The 20,967-nt window shown below is 37.8% G+C and overlaps 1 protein-coding gene across 6 annotated transcripts in view; it reads left to right on the forward strand.

Annotated features, from left to right (window-relative positions):
* The first annotated feature begins 2,650 nt into the window (after positions 1–2,650).
* The window catches only part of ZCCHC7 (zinc finger CCHC-type containing 7), a 240,850-nt gene continuing 222,533 nt past the window's right edge, over positions 2,651–20,967 (forward strand). The window contains exons 1-2 of one of the 6 annotated variants that reach the window (XM_082694873.1): positions 2,651–2,832; positions 8,794–9,424. In XM_082694873.1, the coding sequence (XP_082550999.1) occupies positions 8,815–9,424 (610 nt within the window). In that variant the 5' untranslated portion in view covers positions 2,651–2,832; positions 8,794–8,814. Of the gene's footprint in view, positions 3,068–8,793; positions 9,425–20,967 lie in introns of all 6 variants that reach the window. The other 5 variants (XM_082694870.1, XM_082694874.1, XM_082694871.1 and 2 more) reach the window with 5 other exon arrangements.

Here is a 20,967-nt window from a genome sequence, read left to right on the forward strand (position 1 = left end):
GCCTCTGGCCCTTTGACTCTCTAACAAATAAATAAATAAAATATTTTTTTTAAAAAAGGTTTTATTTATTTGAGAGAGAGAGAGAGAGTTCAAGTGCACGAGCTGGCGGGGGCGGCAGGGAGGATCCCGGCTGAGCAGGGGATCCCAATGCAGGGCTCCACCCCAGGACCCTGAGATTATGATCTGAGCCGAAGGCAGATGCTTAACCTACTGAGCCACCCAGACACCCCTATATCCATCTTAATGTCGGACCACAACACTGCATTCCATTTATCTGGGATCATGACATGGTTTCCCCACTGATCTGACAGCTGGTGGATTCACACCTAGTACTTGGTTTCCTAGAGCCTATGGGGCCTTAGGTTGCCTTCATTTCTTTAACATCTTTAGTGAGTGCTTGCTGTCTGCCAACTACTACGTTAGCTGGTAAAGATACGAAGATAAAAATGTCAAGGCTTCTGCCTTCAGGGAGTCCACAATTTAGCTGGGAGACAACAGGAAGGCAGACACAATACAACTGCCTGGATGGAGATTTGTCCCAAGTGTAGGATAGCCCAGGTCAAGGAATGCCTGTTCTGTCTGACTGACTTGGAAGGTCTTCCTGAAGACCCAGGGCTTGAGCACAGTAGGGTGAGTTGGGGCATGTTAGAAAGACAGAGAGAAGGGAAGTGGGAGGTAGTAAGAATGTCTTCTGCAAAGTTACAGATGTGGAGAACATAGTGTCTTCTGGCAACTGCTCAGGAGGCAGAAGTCAGTTCATGAAGTGCCCTTTTTGCCATCCAAAGGACTACAGATCTTATGACATAACCTAAAGGAGGTACCTAAAGCATTTTGAGCATGGTAAAGTAGTAAATCTTTGTTGAATACATGAGTAATAGTAGGATGATTGGGTACAGTAATCAGGAGCATTTCCTAACCTTGTGGCCCAGGGCAAGTTCCTTAAGCTTTGAATCTGTTTCCTTTTTTTGTGAAATGGGAATTTAAAATCAACCTCAAGGGTCACCTGGCTGACTTAAAAGGTAGAGTGTGTGACTCTTGATCTCTGGTTTGTGAGTTTGAACCCATGTTGGGTGTATATATTACTTATAAATAAATAAATAAAAATCAACCCCAAAATGTTAAAATTTGATAAAGGTTTTATATATAATGCACTTATTGAGTAAGACTGGCACTTGATAAAAGCTTAACAAATTATTTTTTTAGATATATCTTTTGTTCTACACCATACACATTACCTAAACAATTTAGGAATCTCTTTGACCCCTTTCTTTTTTTCTTAAGATTTTATTTATTTATTTGAGAGAGTGTGCATAAGGGCAGGGGAGGGAGCGGCAGAAGGAGTGGGAGGGAGAATGTCAAGCAGACTCCTGCTGAGCTCAGAGCCCCACACAGAGCTCAACATCAGGGACCCTGAGATCACAACCTGACCTGAAACCAAGAGTCAAAAGCTCAACTGACTGTGCCACACAGGTGCCCCTCTGTGATCTATTTCTAAGCATGTTTCCTCTTCTGTAAAATGGTTCCTCCAATCTTACCTTTTCATTGTAACCTGTAATATTGTAACCATAGTGTTGACTAAAATTTCTAATTATTTTTCTGTAACATCGTTACCATAGTGTTGATTAAAATTTCTAATTATTTTCTGATTACACTCTTAGGCTATATCCAAATAGTATTTTGTTTTCCCAGCCAGATTCAGGTCCGGGAGACCAGAGACTAAAAAATTTACCACTATATTCGCAGAAGAAACAATGTTAAGCTTATCTTTCAGCACTATTGCCAAGAATCAATGAAGGGATAAAGTGCTTTGTCATCATGTAAAGTTGTACAGATGGGTTTATTACTACTAAGTATTGAAATAAGGCGTTAAGAAGAGGAACTGAAGCCAGAGGCTTGAAACACAATCTTGTAGCCTCTGGAGGCATACAAAGGGCAAGTATTAACTTCAATCTTTGGCAAGAGTGCAGCTCTTCATGGGTGCCTGGCTGGCTCAGTTGGTAGAGCAAGTGACTCATCTCCCAGTCAAGACCCAGGTTAAGATTAAGCTTACTTAAAAAAAAAAAAAAAAAAAAAAAAAAAAGGTGCAGCTCTTCAAGGTTCACAGAGTTAAATCTAATGCTTCGAATTTTAGGAAAAAGCCAGAATCAACCCCAATGCGAATTAAATACAACTTCAAACTAGAGGTGGAAAGGACCTGCCTAAGGTCACCTAGCGCTAGATGCCAGGCTCTGTTAAAAAGGTTTCTCATTGGTTGCGGAGCCCCTGCGGGCTGGGAAACGCGCCACCAGACCCAGCACTTCTACCCTACTTTGGTCTCAGTTTGTCTCCTACGCCACGTGGCACAAAGCGGCTGCCCCAGAGGTCAAGCAAGGAGGAGGCGGAACCCATCCGGAAACCAGTTTAGGGGCATCATGGGAAATGTAGTTTTCTTTCTGGGCACAGAAAGGGTGCCTGTTTTCCCCTAGTTTTGACTACTGAGAAGCATCTCCTGCGTGCAAATGGTTCAAACAAAGTGTTACCCATTACAGATGCAGCCCAGGTATCTTTGAAAGAAGCCACGAAGGGGAAGGGGCAAAGCACAGAAGGCAAACCAAAAGATTGTCGGGGGCGGGGAAGAAAAAAGGGTTAACAGTTATTACGCACGCGCACAGAGGGCCCGTAGGATGGGCGGGGACGGAAGACGAATCCCGGGAGCTGTGTTTTCCCCGGAAGTGCCTTCCCTCCTCCCGGGTCCGCGCGGACGCTGTTTCCTTACCTCATTTGTCCTCGCCCCTCCCCGTCCCTCTACGCGTTTTGGTTCCTGGTTGGTGCTTCTTGGTCGCAGCCGCGGCAGTGAGTATGTGTGTGACGGACCCCCAGCCATCCGCGGCCGGGGGACCCCTGCCTGCCCTCCGTCTCTCCCGCTGGGCTGTGGAACTAGCGCGTGTACCCTCGCCGGCCTCCGTGTCCTTCGTCTTGGCCCCGCTCAGGGCAGGGTGCAGCTCGTGGCCCCTCGGTGGTGGTCTGCCTCGCGCGGCTCGGCTGACCGGCTGGGATGTTCGCTTCTCTCTACCCGGCCAAGGGCGAGGTCGTGATTCAAAAAGCTCTGGGCGCCCATGGCCTCGGCGGGGGTGGCGTTTCAGCCTGTTACTCCTTCTCCCCTCCCCCAATTCCCCTGTTTTTTGGGGGGTAGCCGGTCAGTCCATTACACGCGTAGGTCCTGCCGCCCGGAGGGAGCCCGGCCTTTGAGGACCGGACAGTCCCAACTCCAGCCTCTGCTGTCAGAAGCAGAAGCTACAGCTGTGGGACCAGAAAATTTTAGGGAATTGTGTCCCTTTCCCCATGTAAAACAGGGAGATTTGGAATGTGTTAACTAATATTTGCTTTATCCCGCACATTCTGTGACCCCGCAGTTAACTTCTAACTTTAAGAGCTGCAGATGCTGTGGGAAAACTGGGAAATCAGCAGGCCTCGGCTCTCGTCGCGGCTCCACTTCTGACTCGTTGGTGACTCTAGGAATCTCTTGTTTAGGCTGAATTTATTTCTATTTCAGATCACAGGAGATCTTTACGCTTAGTGGATAAACAAGCTTTTCAGAGCCCGTTTCTCTAGGAGAGCGTGCAATTTAGTGACTCTCTCAGGCCCCTTCCAAAGCTCTTGACTTTGTGTTTTGAATACTTGGCTGTCAACATCAAAGACTTTGAAGTGGGCTGTGTATATTTCAGACAGCATTAGGCTTTGGAGACGGTATTGCTGTTTTCCAGAATCTGAGGGTTGGGAATGAACTGAGGAAGAGGGGAAGTCAAGATTATAAAATAGCCACAAGGCTAAGGTGCTGTATAGTCAAGAAGGGACTGAGAAAGGTGAGGGAAGTGTTTAGAGATCGGATTTGTTATCATAAAAAGATTGTTTACAAACAGCTGGACTTGTTTGAATAAATTTAGCATAATACTCTCCCACCAATATCTTGTATTCTGTCTTCCTTTTTTTTTTTTTTTTGGATGAGCTTTGTTTTGCACATTTGGTTCCCTCCACAGTCAGATTTGCTTCAAAGTGAAAATCATATTTGAAGAGTGGACAGAAATTTTAATACTAAACTCAGTAGTGTTCCCAATCTGTCACTGTCAGGATAGCTCACTAAGAGTATGTCAGAAATTTTAAGTTGAAAATCAGCTGTCTATTAATCAGTTTCCTTTGAGCATTGGACTTAAAATCAAGCTGTAAATTTGATTTAAATCTTAGACCTATGTCATCAAGAAGAAGCATTTAAGCCAGAAGTTCTTTGAAGGGAAATAAGAGCAAAAGGCTCAGAATGACCTATTGATATACTGTTAGAGCAGAGGTATTGGCTTTAAAAATAGTGTAGTGAGGGGCGCCTGGGTGGCTCAGTGGATTAAGCCGCTGCCTTCGGCTCAGGTCATGATCTCAGGGTCCTGGGATCGGGTCCCGCATCGAGCTCTCTGCTCGGCAGGGAGCTTGCTTCCCTCTCTCTCTCTCTCTGGCTGCCTCTCTGTCTACTTGTGATTTCTCTCTGTCAAATAAATAAATCTTTAAAAAAAAAAATAGTGTAGTGAAATCTGAAAGCTTAAATAAGCCTTAAGTTGTGTAGTTTAAAAATTTTTAGTGAATGGAAAAAATAACACACCCACTTTTGAATGGTGAAAGCCTTTGCAGTTATTCTCTATAGATGTTTTATATTTGTTAAGCCACTTTAATCTAAATAAATTTCATTCTCAAGCTGGTGTTGTAGGTTCTTACATGGGAACTACCATTTTTGGTCCTGGGATTGGTATACTCTGAGTATCAACTTGCAGGGTTCTTGAATAGGAAACTGACAAATTCAGATGTATACTGTTCCTTTCAATTAAAATGCCTCTTTCATAGTTTTTACACTCTCCTGGAAAGTGAAATGGATATTTTTAAGGTAAATTTAGATGTTTAAGGTCAACAAAGATGTAACTTTGAAGGAAGGTGTTATTTTTTTTAATGTTTATTTGAAAGTATTTTGGAAAATTCAATGAAAAAGTCTTACTGAACACTTGGCTGAGAGCCAGGGGAATGTGAATCTCTCCTACCTATGTTAATCAGCTGCATAACCTTAAATAGCCTTCCTTATCTCTTTGGATCTTAATTTTCTTATGTGAAAATTGAGGAGATAGTATGAGATAATCAGAAAGGTCTCTTTGAAACTTAAAATTTTGTGGCTCTCATAAGGACCTCATGTTAACCAGTTAAGTATGCTTGAGAATTGTATGTAATGGTTAAAAAAACTGAGAAAGTCTTTTGGTTCAAGACATATATATTTATTTCTTATTTGTCCTGCGAGTACACATTTAAATTAAATGCATTTGAATGTAATTAAAGTAGTAACATAAACATAAACCAAAATAGCTCCAGGCAAACCTTAACCCTGACAAGCATAAGCTACATAAAAAGAAGAACAAGTTATGCTGAGCACAATTTTCAAGTACAGAAAGTACAAAATCCTCTTAAAGGCCATAGGGGCTAAATTGTTAAATTCATTTTTCTACATTTCAAGGAAAGAGATAAACCCCTAGACCCAAGGAAGTCAGTTTTTATTATATTTCTGTAGTTTATTTTTGGCATACATTCACAGGTGTGCCCATGGCTCTTTTCTTAATCCCTTTCCTTTGGGATGGCTCCAAGAGTAGTACAAATTTGTAACTCTGTAATTTAGCTCTTTTAATTTTTTCTGGGCTGCACTGGAATTATGTTATTTATGTTTTATCAGTATGGATCCAGTGAGGATTTTGAAGGAAGTATAATTCCTTTGACTTATTTTAGAATTAATTTACCTATTAAATAAAAAGGAAAGAATTCATCTTTTATTTGAATTTCTCTGAGGCTAACATTTCAATATAAACTGATAAATGCTATGAGCATTATTATTCAGACAGCCACATTTAAGTTGTGTGACAACAACAGCATAGCAACTTAAGGACAGTGCAAGAATGGAACAGGTACATTGAGGCTTTTAGAAGAAAAGGGCATTAACAGTTGGTTTCTTTCCTCCCTACCTGTATTGGGATATAATTGACAAATACCGTTGTGTGAGTTTAAGGTGTACATCATGATTTGATACATAAAATGACTACCGCATTAAGATTAGTTAACACAGCCATCACCTCACATATTTTCTTCCTCTTCTTCCTTTTTTTCCCCTCAGTGAGAACATTTTATTTATTTTTTTTAATTAAAAAAAAAGATTTTATTTATTTACTTGACAGACGGATCACAAGCAAGCAAAGAGCCAGGCAGAGAGAGAGGGATAGCAGGCTCCCCGATGAGTGGAGAGCCTGATGTGGGGCTCCATCCTAGGACTGGAGATCATGACCTGAACCGAAGGCAGAGGCTTAACCCACTGAGCCACCCAGGCACCCGAGTGAGAACATTAAGACCTACTCTCTTGGGACGCCTGGGTGGCTCAGTTGGTTGGACGACTGCCTTCGGCTCAGGTCATGATCCTGGAGTCCCCGGGATTGAGTCTCGCATCGGGCTCCCAGCTCCATGGTGAGTCTGCTTCTCTCTCTGACCTTCTCCTCGTTCATGCTCTCTCTCACTGTCTCTCTCTCAAGTAAATAAATAAAATCTTAAAAAAAAAAAAAAAAGACCTACTCTCTTGGCAGATTTCAAGTATACAATACAGTGTCATTAACTCAGAGTGTAATTATCATTTTTACTCCCAGCTTTATTGAGGTATAATTGACATAGAACACTGTGTAAGTTTAAGGTGTATGATAAAAGTTGGTTTCTTTATTTTTCTAAACAACAACAAAAAACTCCAGCATGATGGTAGTGCATTTTTGGCTCTTGTTCATTTGGTTCTTGGAGTCAGCTGGTTGTATTACTAAAACTACCATCAGAACACCCTGACATTTTGGGCAAAGAACTAGTAAACCAAGAACAGCTAGTCTTTCTAAATTTGTATAGCTAAAAAGGAAGTGGAAAGAGTAAATTGTCATTGTTAATTGTTTTTTAGGCTGTCCCTGATTTTTGAACAAACATGAGTTATTTTTCCAGAGCTCTCATTTTGATCAATATTATATCAGTACCTAATTGAAACATCTTCTGTGTAGATATTTGGTTAATGATAAGAGAATAGTGGAATAGTTGGAGACAACTGTGAAATTCATCCCACCATATTTTAGACAGATTTATTAGGGCTGAAGAGCAAATGCTAAATGATATTCATTTATTTATTTATTCATTAATTCATCAGACATTTATGGAGGTCCTGCTAAATACCAGTTACTCTGCTTGGCTTTGGGAATCTGTTGTTTAACAAAGTGCATATAGTTTCTGCTCTCCTGGGGTTTGTGATCGGTTTTTGTGAGACATTTACATTGATTAGTAATTAGATCTGTAGTGTTTTGAAAAGCCTATAAAAGGGACACAATTTAGTCTGGTGGGTCAAGGGAAGCTTTCTCAGTAAAAGGGATGTTGGGGCACGTGGATGGCTCAGGTAATGATCCCTGCATCCTGGGATTGAACCCTGCATCAGGCTCCCTGCTCAGCAGGGAGTCTGCTTCTCCCCACACTTCCCCCTCCTTCCTGCTCATGCTCTCTTTTACTATCTCTGTCTCTCTCATGTAAATAAATAAAATACATATATGTAAAAAAAAAAAAAAAAAAAAGACAGGGGTGCCTGGGTGGCTCAGTGGGTTGAGCCTCTGCCTTTGCCTCGGGTCATGGTCTCAGGGTCCTGGGATGGAGCCCCTCCTTGGGCTCTCTGCTCAGCGGGGAGCCTGCTTCCTCCCCGCACCCCCCCCCCCCGCCTCTCTGCTTACTTGTGATCTCTCTCTGTGTCAAATAAATAAATAAAATCTTAAAAAACGAAAAAGGAATGTTTAAGCTGAGTAGAAGGATGAGCAAGATTTAATATGCCCACAGTAGGGAGGTAAAGTGCTCCTATAGCTAGAAGTTTTGCCTCAGTTTTAGGTCCTTAGTATGTTTTTCATACACATCTTTATTGCTAGTACAAAAGTAAACCAAGGTTTATCAGATATTTTTATGTATTATTTTAGTCAAGGATAAAAAGGCCATGAGAGGGCGCCTGGGTGGCGCAGTGGGTTGAGCCGCTGCCTTCGGCTCAGGTCATGGTCTCAGGGTCCTGGGATCGAGCCCCACATCAGGCTCTCTGCTCGGCAGGGAGCCTGCTTCCCTCTCTCTCTCTCTCTGCCTGCCTCTCCATCTACTTGTAATTTCTCTCTGTCAAATAAATAAATAAAATCTTTAAAAAAAAAAAAAAAGGCCATGAGATTAATTTTTTAATTGAGAATAGAAATCTGCACTAAAACAGTAAATATGATTGTTTTGGAGTGGGTTTTAATCAAAGTTGAAGTAATATTCGCATGTGACAATGCATACCTGAAAAGATGAGATGTAGAACCAGAACCAGGGAAGAGATGAAGAATGGATGGAATAGTGAGAATGACTTAAACTATTCTGGTGATTTTTCACATTTTAGAGAAAAAAATGGTGTCTGAAGCAGTAGATCAACCTGTCTTTCCTTTCTAGCATACATGCAAAATATGGTATTTCCATTAATAACTACCACTCAATTTGTTGGAGTAATTTTCATTTGAGAGGGGTGGGTATTATCAGAGCAGGTCATAGCAGGATTTAGAAATCCTCAAAAAAAGAGTACTCTTAAGAGAAAAAGGTATTTTAATATGTTATTGAGAACAATGATGGCCTTCACAGAAGTTAGCTCTAAGGTGATATCATTATGCATTAAACAGGCATGATCTGAGCTTTTAAAATATTCTCTTTGTATGATTTTCTCTTTTACAGCATCAAGGTTTCTGACTTCCCATGATGTTTGGTGGTTATGAGACCATAGAAGCCTATGAAGATGACCTTTATCGTGAAGAGTCATCTAGTGAACTGAGTGTTGATAGTGAGGTGGAATTTCAGCTCTACAGCCAAGTTCATTACGCCCAGGATCTTGATAATATCATTAGAGAGGAAGAACATGAAGAGAAGAACTCTGGGAATTCTGAATCATCCAGTAGTAAAACAAATCAGAAGAACTTAATTATCCTTTCAGATAGTGAGGTCATCCAGCTCTCAGATGGGTCAGAGGTCATCACTTTGTCTGATGAAGATAGTATTTACAGATGCAAAAGAAAGAATTTTAGAGTCCAAGCAAAAGAAAAGACTGGAGGTCCTCCTGCCTCTCTTCATTCTAATAAGTTGACTGATAAGAAATGCAAGAGGAGTATTGAGAAGCCTAAACCTGAAGAGATACCAGGTACAATCCGAGAGGTTATGATTATAGAGGTCAGTTCAAGTGAAGAGGAAGAGAGCACCATTTCAGAAAGTGATAACGTGGAAAACTGGATGCTGCTGGGATGTGAAGTTGATGATAAAGATGATGATATCCTTCTCAATCTTGTTGGATGTGAAAACTCTGTAAATGAAGGTTAGTATCATATTGGCCATTTTGAAAAATAATACCATATTTAATAAGGAAGACTGCTTTTCCTAGACAAAAGACCAATAGGGTCTGCTCCATTTAATTCCTCATCTTTTGGTCTTGTTTTTTGGCTTGTTTCTCATGAGACTCTTACCAGTGGCTACTCTGATGGTGGTCTGTCTGAACATCAGAAAGAGTATGTCAGAATATCAAAGACGCTCTGCTTCTACTATAAGCAAATTCATAGCTGCTTCTTCCTGTTTGGCTAGAGCCGGTTCTGGACCTGAAATCTTAGTCCCCTCTCTTTCTGCCTGGTATCACAGGTGAGTACTGCATTCATCTCAGACGTTGGTCCTGTGCTGTCATTTGGCCAACTCTGTTGGGACTGCCTCTTCCTAAGTGATTTGCTTGGCCAGGAGTTAGCCAGGCAGCCAGCATGGGAAATGCTTGATATACTGAGAATATGAAATTAGTATTGAGATTTTAGGAATTCTGTGGTTAAGATAGGAGGCTCCGAAGAGCTGTAAGTCTACAGTAAACTGTAGGAGGTAATGCAAATTCTTAGAACCACATCATTCAAGGATTGAAATTTTGGTGTGGACTTTGTATTCTCTCTCTCATAGTCTTGATGCATAATTCCTTTAAGAACTCTCTTTAGTTTTTCTTCCTGTATGCCTAATGCCTTGTCTCTTGCAGTAGTTTCCTAAATGATCTTTTACATATTCCCTGCACAATATTGTTAAACTAGTAGTCTTGAAATGCCCTTTTACTCATAGTACTTTGCTGTGCCCCAAACCTTTAATAGTACCTACTTGTTCTCAGAGGAAATGATGATATTGAATGTAGGTTATGCTTTGGAGCCCCAGTGACTGACAGACCTTTTTTTAAGGATACAAACTTTAGGTTTCCAGGCGATAGGGTTTCCTAACTACTTAACTTTACCCTTGTGGGAACGCAGCCACAATACCTAAAGAAATGGGTTAGGTATTCCAGCAAAATCTTATTTACAAAAACAGATGGCTGGCTCAGTGTGTCAAAGGCCAACCCTGAGAAGTTGACAGCAAAAGGAAGAAAAGAAAGAGAGTGGTAGAACACAGAGTGGAATTAAGTGAAGTTTTATCAGAGTAAGGTAGATCTGATAATGTTTTTAGATAGACGGGGGGCAAGGAGGGCGGCCCTTTTGAGGGTAGATTAAACCTGTTTGTTGGATTGGGATAGTGGGGATCAGGGATGGGATCAGGTGTGTATGTCTGAATTAGTCTTAAAAGGGAAAAGACACCATTAACTTCTCAATCATCAGATATTTCTAGAGGTAGAGAAGAAAATAAATTCAGATGGATTGCAGATGAGGGAATATGTGAGGATGTATTTGATTTTCTTAGGAAAATGAAAACAGAATTGGAAGTGAAGTGGGCAGAGGGTACTTAGAAGCCTAGAGTGTGGAAAGCTTGAGTCCTTTGGGGAATACTTTTAGACTGTGATTCCCAGTGTTTTGAAGATGGCAACCTTTTAAACTTCACAGCAATTTGTGGGCTCCCACATGATTGTAGTTATAGTTCTAGTTTTTATTAATTGAGAAAATGCATATTAGCTACTATTTTAGTATTCTTTTACGTGATGGGGTTTTATTAACCACAATGTCTGTACATTTGAAAAATAGTAGTGCATATATATGTATATGTATATGTCTTTATATAATGCATGCCTCTGGGCACCGACTGTGGTCACCAATCTTGCAGGTCTCCAGGAGTCTGAAGCTCATAGTTGGGAAATCATTGTGCCAACAAATCAATAATAGGTTTACTTAGAAGTGGTATTCAGTCCAAATTGCAATAATATGAGCTTGTAATGAACTCACTTTGAAGGATTTCATAACTTTTTCCAATAATATTTGGCAATCTGAAGCAAGATTATGGAAACCAAATGATCCAGGGCTAGGCATACCATCACAGAAGTTACAGAAGGTCGAAAGCATTTAGCCCAGTCTTTCTTTAAATTGCCTTCTCCTGACATCACATCTAGGTTCATCAAACATTAACGTGTTCATGATGATGAGCCATTTTTCTTGAACTCAAGTTTTCCATATCTACCGTACTGATTTTTCCTTTTGGTTATCTTATTGTCATTTCAGATTTAATACACTGAAAGGTTTGAGAAATTAATTGAAAGGTTATTTTTACATAGAAAGAGGACCAGGTTAACTGAGAAGTAACAGTAGAACTAGGGTTTCTCAGGGCAAAATGAAAGAGATTGGTGAGGAGTAGTGAGAATGGGGTAGAGGGTGGCTGAACCATATGGAAATGAGGATTCTAGAAGAAAGGGAATGGTAGATTTAGTCAAGTATGGGTTATAGGAGTGAGGAAAAGAAGGTTGGTAATTAGGTATGTAAAGAGATCTCTGGCAAACAGTTCTAGTGTTTGATGTTATAAGTAGAGAGTAAGAAGCATGTTTGTTCTTGAACTGCATTTTTGGAGGAGGGGTTATTTGTGTTTATTTTTATTGAGGTGAAATTAGCATAACACAAAATTAATCTTTTTAAAGTGTTCAGTTTACAGTATTATGGAAGCAGACCAGAGGAAACCCTGCTCTCATGAGCTCTTTATTCCTTCTTCTCCCAGACCCTGGCAACCACTAATCTTTCTGTCTCTGTGGATTTACCTATTCTGGATATTACATGAAAATAGAATCATATAATATGTGACCTTTGTGTCTGACTTCTTTCGCTTAGGATAATGTTTGGAGGGTTTGTCCATATTGTAGCATGTATCAGTACTTCATTCCTTTTCAAGGCTGAATAATATTCAATTGCATTGTTATACCACATTTTGTTTATCTGTTCATCTGTAGATGGACATTTGGGTTATTTCCACCTTTTGGGTATTATGGATGGTGCTACTGTGAACATTCATGTATAGGTATTATTTGAATACCTATTTTTGGTATATACCTAAGACTAGAATAGCTGGGTTTTCTTTTTCTTTCTTTCTTTCCTTTTTTTTTTTTTTGAAGATTTATTTATTTATTTTACTGAGACTGTGAGTAGGGGGAGGGAGGCAGGGTAGGGGACAGAGATAGGCAGACTCCCCCTGAGCTTGGAGCCTGACCTAAGGCTCAATTCCACAATCCTGAGATTATGACCTGGGTTTAAGCCAAGAATCGGTTGCTCAACTGACCAAGTCACCCAGGTACCCCTAGTATAGCTGGGATTTTCATGTTTCGCTTTCTGAGGAACCACCAGACTTTTCCACAGTGGCTGCACCATTATACATTCTCAAAGTAATTTATGAGGGTTCCACTTAACTGCATTGTTTTTAGCAATGACTTGTGATGTTGCATATTCTATTTTGATTTGGTGGTATGCTCTTTGTTATTTCTTACAGTTTTTTCTCTTAGTATTTTGGTTTTTATACTTGTCGTTTATGTTGGCTTATGTTTTTCTAGTATGGCTTTTATTTTATTTCTTTTTAGAGAGAGAGCAGGTAGGGAGGGGCAGAGGGAGAAGGAGAGAGAGAATCCTAAGCAGGCTCCATTGCCCAGTGTGGAGCTGGATGCGGGACTTGACCCCATGACCCTGAGATCACGACCAGAGCTGAAATCAAGAGTCGGATGCTCAACTGACTGTGCCACCTAGGTGCCCCTCTAGTATGGCTTTTTTTTGCATCAAATTTTCCTTTATCTTTTCATCCACTTAAGAGTTTGTAAAGAAACTGATTCTTACAGCTGTTCTGTTAAAGTTTAGTGTGTGTATGTATATAAATTTGTAACACCTTTTCTGCAACATTAGTAACATTACTAATAAGTAACATTAGCAATTAGATGCAAGACCTAAGTAATTCTGAGTAATTTTTGATTCCTTGCATTCAGTGTATATTCCTCTTACATATACTGAAATTTATCCCTTTGCTTCTAGGATTTGTTTCTTTGTTCCAGCCAAATCTAAACAAATTGTGCAATTTTGCCAATTAACTTGCCTGACTCTTAAAACTCTGACAGATATTCAAATATATATCTCCTGTTTTATATCCTTGGTCTGCTAATGCCATAATCCTATTTTTCTTTAGTTAATAAGCAATATATTCTGTACTGATGTTTATCTGAGTGTGGTTTTACTCTCTCACCATTATTATCCTGTTTGTAAATAGATCTGAGTTCAGTTTATATAGTAGTCTTTAGAGAGATTTCTTCATGTTGATGGAAATTTGTAGAAATTCTGACATACTTTTTTTTTTAACCATAGCAGTAGCTATTTGGTATACTGCTTCTCCTCCTCCCCAAACCCTTGAACTATGGCATATTTAAAGTATCAGTCTGATAGGAGAGATTAAAGACTCCTTGAAGGCAGGTCTTTTCCATACTCACAAGTTACCCTATGATATTTAGAGTAATTCTTTGACATGTGTTTGTTCTGTATTAATTGCTGAATGATCAAAATATTGGGCATCTACTCTGTAGTATACACAGAGGGGATTTAAAATGATAAAAGACATAGTTTTAGCCTTAAATGGCATTGTGTTTCATTGAAGAGACAGAATTTATATAATATTTATAGAATTATTATTTAAATATTTATTTATTTTAGAGAGAACACTTGAATGTGTGTGGGGGATGGGACAGAGGGAGAGAATCAAGCAGGCTCGCCACTGATCAGGCATCCTACTACTATGCAGGGCTTGATTCCCAAGACCAAAGAGATCACGATCTGAGCAGAAACCAAGAGTCCGATGCTTAACTGACTGAGCCCCAGGTGCTCCTGTAATATGTGTGTGTATACACACACACATGTATATACTAAAAATAAGCTAATACTAAGAAGAAGCGAAGTAATTTATGGAAGTCTCTTCTTAACCTTGGGAGATAAGTATCTTAAAGTCCTGATGATAGATGTAATTGAAAACTTAACACTTTATAAAAAATAGGATTAGTGAATTTGAGGTAGTAATGAATGAATGAAGGAATATGTAAGTACATACAAATTTCCCATTTACTATTGTTAAATTTGTAGTAATGAGTGCAGAACCATTCTTGTTCTGTGGAAACTTCAGGCCATTCCCCATTACTTAAGTTTCAAGTGAGAGGCATACACATTGTATTTTCTCTTAAAACACAGTCAGGCAGGTAGTACATTACTTGGAGGCATATTTTCCTAACTGTTCTTCCTCTGAATGTTTGATACTTTTCTGATTATAGATTTGATGTTCTTTTATTACTTTTTAAAGATTCTGTTTTTTACGTTATTTCTACACCCAGTGTGGGGCTTGAACTCACAATGCCAAGACCAAGAGACACATTCTTTATTGACTGAGCCGGCCAAGTGCCCCCGATTGAAGGTTCTTTTAAAGATTTTAATTTATCTAACAGAAAGAGAGCGAGCGAGAAAGAGAACACAAGTGGGGGGTGGTAGGCAGAGGGAGAGGGAGAAACAGGCTCCCCACTTAGCAAGGAGCCTGACGTGGGCCTTCCGACCTGAACGGAAGGAAGACACTTAACTCTCAGAGCTACCTAGCCACTCCTGATTTGAAGTTCTTGATTAGCTTCCTGAGGTTCCGTTGAGGACTTGTGGATGTAACACATAACTTGTTCAGCCTGCCCTTCCTCAACTAATGATGAGGACTTTGCTTATAATAAATTCATGCCAAAACATTGGCCCTTAGTCCCAATTTTATCTGGCTCTCAGCTTTCTCTACTGAGGGATGTAGGAATTTATTTCTAAGTTCTAGACTTCATTTCCTTAACTTTCTTTACTCTTTCCTAAGGCTTCTTTATATAGCAATGCCTGCACTGCTTTTGTTTTCCTTTTTGAAATTCTCACCCTTTAATTTCTTTTATTATTTCTAGTACAAGTGACTTAAAATTCTCATATATTGGAAAGGTAGATCTCCTGGTTGAAGAAAGAGATGCACCAAAGGAAATCAGCGAGTTTCTTAATTTGTGAGAAGTATCTCAAGTTTGGGGAGGATTATTACATAAGATTGCCAAGTAATGGGGAGAGACAATAAGTGCTTTAGGAATTAAAAACAAGCCACTTATTTTCCTGCATAAGGAAGGGAAATTAATAGCTCTAGGAGTAATTATTAACTTTTTGTTAGTTTTTTTATTATGGAGATTTTAAAGTATATAAAAATAGAATGTTATATCAGACTCAGTGTCCCATAAACCAACCTATGACTAGTCTTTTCTCAATTATAACTGCCTGTCCCTGTATTATTTTGAAGCACATCACACCCATCATTTCATTCATTCATACATATATATGTGTATGTGTGTGTGTATGTATATTTCAGTGTGTACTTCTGCAAGGTAAGTTCTTAAGAAACATAATCACTTCCTGATCATATCTAAACAAATTACCAATGTTTCTTTTATTATTAAATACCCAGCTGGGGGCACCTGGTTGACCAGTGATTTAAGTGTCTGACTCTTGATCTGAGCTCAGGGTTGTGAGTTCAGGGCCCGCATTGTGCTTCAGGCTGGGTGTGGAGCCTATATTAAAAAAAAAAAAAGAAAAAAAAAAAACCCAAGAAGAAAAAACAAAAACCCAGTCAGCATTCAGATTTCCCATCCTGGCTCTCAATTTTTTTTTCTTATAGTTTATTTGAATCAGATCCATTTATTGTAATTGATTGATAACTTAAGTATCCTTTATAGGTTCCATCTTTATTTTTTTATTCTTTTTTTCTTCTTCCTTGTAATTTATTTGTTGTATTAACTGGATTGGTTGTCCTCTAGAATTTTCTGTAGTCTGAATTTTGTGGTAATGTTTAACATATAATTCCGTGCCCTCTATGTTTTATATGACCTGGTAGTTAGATCTGGAAGCTTGATTAAATTCAGGTTTCTTTCCCTGTGATTATGCTATAAACTAAAACATGGATAGTTCATTTGTTTCATTTTGCTTTTATATGTTTATTTTTCAGTATTGCCTTTTACAAATTTAATTTGTTTTATAATTAGTAAAATGTCTATAAGATTCCACATTTAAGTCAACAAGACAAGGTATAATATATTCAGAGAAGTCTGTCTTCTCTCCAGTCTTCACCCCATTTTTGCTCTTCCCCTTATGGATAACTGTTCAGAGAAAATTGATGGTTTGTTCCTATACTAAAAAAAAAAAAAAAAAAAAAAAAGCAAATATGTATATATCTTTGTATTCTTTCTCCCCTTCCTTAAACAGTGGTATATTAACCACATTTTGCTCTACCCTTTTTTTTTTCTCTCTGTAACAGTGTAGCCTGGAGATCAGTCCATAGTCGTATGTAAAGATATTCTTAGGGCTGTGGACTATTTTGGGGTTGTCTGCACTACTCTGAGCTAGATACATTAGGTATGTAACAAACACATTTTAGAGGTGAATGAATAGTAATTTAAAATATTTTATGAATAAAATACTTTTACAGTCTTTCAAGCACATGTGGAATAGTCTAATTGCACTTTCACAAACATGCTTTTATACTTATTCCTGGTCTTAATGTTTGTTTCTCATTTAGTAATTTTGGAAGATTCAGATTTAGCGAAAAATTAGACTCAGATTTTAAAAAGCAGTAACTTTTGAAGAATGAAGAATATAGCATGTTGAAGAAGCTGTATTAATTCCTAGTACGTAACTGTTACGTTATAGAATTTTACATTAATGTAGAGCTCATTCAGTATTACAGTTTGACATATTGCTTCTTTAGTTCATCAACATTTGGCACATAGCGGATAATCAAGTAAATCTTAGGTGAATTTAATTGAAGTCCTACCTTTGCATATAGAGTAGTGCTCTTTACATCATACTACAACATGAAGTTGAAGTGAAATTACGGCTTGATTGAAGTGAAACCACAGGTTTTGAAATTGAAGTAAAATAATGGCTTTCAGTGACTTAGTACAGTAAGTCTTTTATATACATAAATATATTTTAAGTCAGCTCTACCCCCAATGTAGGGTTCGAATTCATGACCCCGAGATCAAGAGTTGCATGCTCTACCGACTGAGCCAGCCAGGCGCCCCAGTGTTATAGTTGTCTTTGTGTCAAGTCCCTTTACTCCCCCAAAATATGCATATAAAAGTTTTGGGTACAATTTTAGAGGATAAAGAACTCATCTAGAGGTAATTGCAGGATCCTTGGCATTTATTGGGCACTCAACCAAGACTTGATAACTAATTAATGAGTAGAGTGGGTTACCTGTTTGAATTTCAGTTTTTCAAATTGGTCATGCTTTATTTGATCTGGATCTTTTACAAATGCTGCTTTTTTCTGCCTGGATCACTTTCTACCTTGCTTGATACCTACTCATCCCTTTGGTCTCAGTTTCAAGTTTGATTCTGAATGAGGTTACCTACAGGCTCTTAATCAGTTGTAGTTATTATGTCTGTTGTAGTTCCTCAATTGACTAGCTGTGATTTTGGATAACTTAATCACATTATTGGTAAAGAAATAATTTTATTAAAGTTGTAAAGATAAAATGAGACAATGGATAGACTAAATTAATGTATAGAAAAATGGCTAAACTCTTCTAACTACAGGATGATTTTGGCAAGTATGGGCATATAGTTTCCACTTGGTAGTTTGAATGGAAAGTTCTCAGCTTTTTTTGTGAACCCAAGTGCTTTTGAACGTGTCTAGTATGGCACTTTACTTAAATAAATTTTATTTGATTCGGTGACATTTTAGTTAGACTAAATCTAAAATCTTAAAATCTGTCCAATAGTTCCTTACTGGATACATGCAGTGTACAAGTTAATATACCATTTAGGTGTTGGGACTTGAGAATTGCTATGTAGTCCCTGCCTTTAGAAGCCATAAAATGCCTGACAATATGGAAGTTACACTGTAAACCAGAGTTAAATACATTTCTACAAATTTAAGAGATGCTCTAGCACATTTCAAAATCATTTCCAGATGAATGTAATAGACTTAAAAAAATTCATTACATGGATAGGCAAAGTACAAGACCGAATTGGAAGGTAGCCCTTTGAGTTGTGTCTTGAAAAATGCATAGAATTTTCAGTTCAGGGTAAGTGCAGGGAGGAAGAATAGAAGCTGAAAACCCTTGTAGAAACTTAAGACTGTATGGTACCATTAATGCTAAATTAATAGTTTAGTATGTGTCTAGGTATGATTAAGTATTTAATAACATGTCTTTTTAGAAACCTCCTTAGCCTAAATGAGAGAGGCTATTTATGTTTCGTATACATTTTTTGTATGTATTCAGAGTGCTGTTGGAAGATTTTTTGGTCATTATTTTGTTCCAGTGTTTTCCACCTGTTTCTTGTTGTATATCTCCCTTTCCTTTAAAGAAAATTGGATATTTTATATAATTTTATGGCAGGTAGAAAAATTCTCTCAAATGGGCCAGGTGTTATAAGGTTAGTCAGCAGACAAGACTAGCCCTGTATATTTTATGCAGGACTGTTCAAAGTAGAACATGCCTTAAAATAAAACTTTGGCTCTTCATAGCTTGTGTTCTTTACCATCTTTTAACGTAGGGAAGGAACACATTCTGTTCCTTCTCTTAGTTTGGGAACATTAATAAATTAGATTTTGCTTTCAATAATCTTCAAATCTTTAAGGTGGTGTCCTCGTGTCGTTGCCCCCCTACCCCGCCCGCTTTCTGCATTCATCAGTTAACAAGTCAGCTTAATTTCAATAAATACAGTTTCTTTGCCTTTTAGGTCATAAGGGTGGGTTGCCATTTTACATATTTCTTATTGATGTATAGTTGAATTTCTGCCTTATAATTGAAAAATGGCCACATGCTAGAGTTCCAGTGACCGAGAGCATCAAGGAGCTCCCTCCCTGATGTTTTCAGCTTTTGTAAGCCTGTACTACACAATTCGTAAAGCTGCTTTTGAACTGTGCCTCTGGTTGTACCATGTCACCTTACACTTAACCATTGTAAGGGCATCTTTTTATTTAATTTCTAATTAGCATAATGACTTGAGCTGTGTTATTCACTGTTCCATGGTGAAGTTGTCATAGGGAGAGAAGAAATAAAAATGTTCAATTTCAACTTTACTTGTGAATGGAGTTAAGTTTGAAAGCCTTTTATGGCCATTGTTCAGCAGACTGAAAATCTCATTAGAAATTCCAGAAATGCTAAGGCAGATTTGGGTTGGATTTTAATAACATTTTGGAATGTTGATATTGTATGTTGCTTGCTAATTTCTGTGATTTCGCTTTTGATCAGCAATTTAGGTATGCATTCTTCCAAAGTCAGTTTATGACTTTTAGTCTAAATTCATTTACAGTAGCTTTTCTTTTCAACAGTGATAAATACTTAGGAAGAGAATTAAATTTTACTCTTTTTTTGATATTTCTTTTAGAAACCAATTTGATTTTCATATAAGATATATTAAATTTATTAGAAACTGCTTAATATGAAAATAACATGTATTTATTGAATCAACAACCTAGTTTAGTTGCCATTCAAATATTTACCAGCTACAGTTTTATATTTTGGGGGGGATTGGAGTAGCATAAAATTAGATGGACAGGCAACATTTTCATTTTTTATCTATAAGTCATAGGAACTTGAATCTTGATGTCTGGGTAGAAATGTAATTTTCATATAGCTGTTTGCTTTAAAAATAATCTATTGCACATAGTGATCACTTGTGTAAGAAATGAGTATAATTTATATAGTTTATTTTGATGGTCAGAAAGTAAATTTGATGTTAACTGCATATGATTAGACTGTAAAACATTTTTCAGAAGTATAGAATGGAGAGCATGTACTCTTTTTTCCCTTGTAAAAATGAAGACCATTCATGTCCCTAAGTAGGAGATCCTATTTTTAAGACTGCTAAATTTATATTTAATTTCAAAGTAATTTACTAATCTATTGCTAACACTCTGTTGGTTGTTAACACTTAATGAAATAAAAGTGTTGAGTTAATGGAAGTTTTTCAGCCAGAAGTTTTTACATTCTCAGTCATTGTTTATCTTTGTTTTGTTACACATTATTGTCATGGTCAAGTTTTTGGCATTTTGAGTTACTTGCCAAATTGTTGTTGATTCTTCTGATAATAAACAAATACTTTAATTGAGCATACACCATGTGTAAGGACACATTTTAAAAAACATTATACAAATATACTTAAGAATATGTAAAAGAATAGATTTTACTTTTTTAGTGTTTGAATCTTGATCTGATAGCATTAGCTCTGGATAGAGACGCAGTTCTGGGGATAAAAATTATTTTTGTAATATAGATTTGGATCCAGATATAAATGCAGGGTAATAATAGATTATTTAAAAGTGAATCTTGCCTGCTAAATACATAATTTTTATTTTTGTGACATTTTTACCTTAGAATTTCAGCTTTGACGTAGTTTTGAAAATTAGTTAACCATGTACTTGAGAGCATCTTCTGTTATCCTCATCTTTTACAAATAGGAAGGAAGACAGTATAATTTTAAGGAAGACAGTATAATTCTATAGTGAGAAAATAATTTGTACCCCCCACCTTTTGCCTAAATATAGAGTTAATTTGTAATTACCTCAAAAAGAAAGAATGGCTGTTTAGAGCTGTTTATTGAGGGTAAGTGTTTTTATTGGCAATTCCCTT

Source organism: Mustela nivalis (genome assembly GCF_964662115.1).
Source record: "Mustela nivalis genome assembly, chromosome: 13".
Classification (NCBI taxonomy): Eukaryota; Metazoa; Chordata; class Mammalia; order Carnivora; family Mustelidae; genus Mustela; species Mustela nivalis.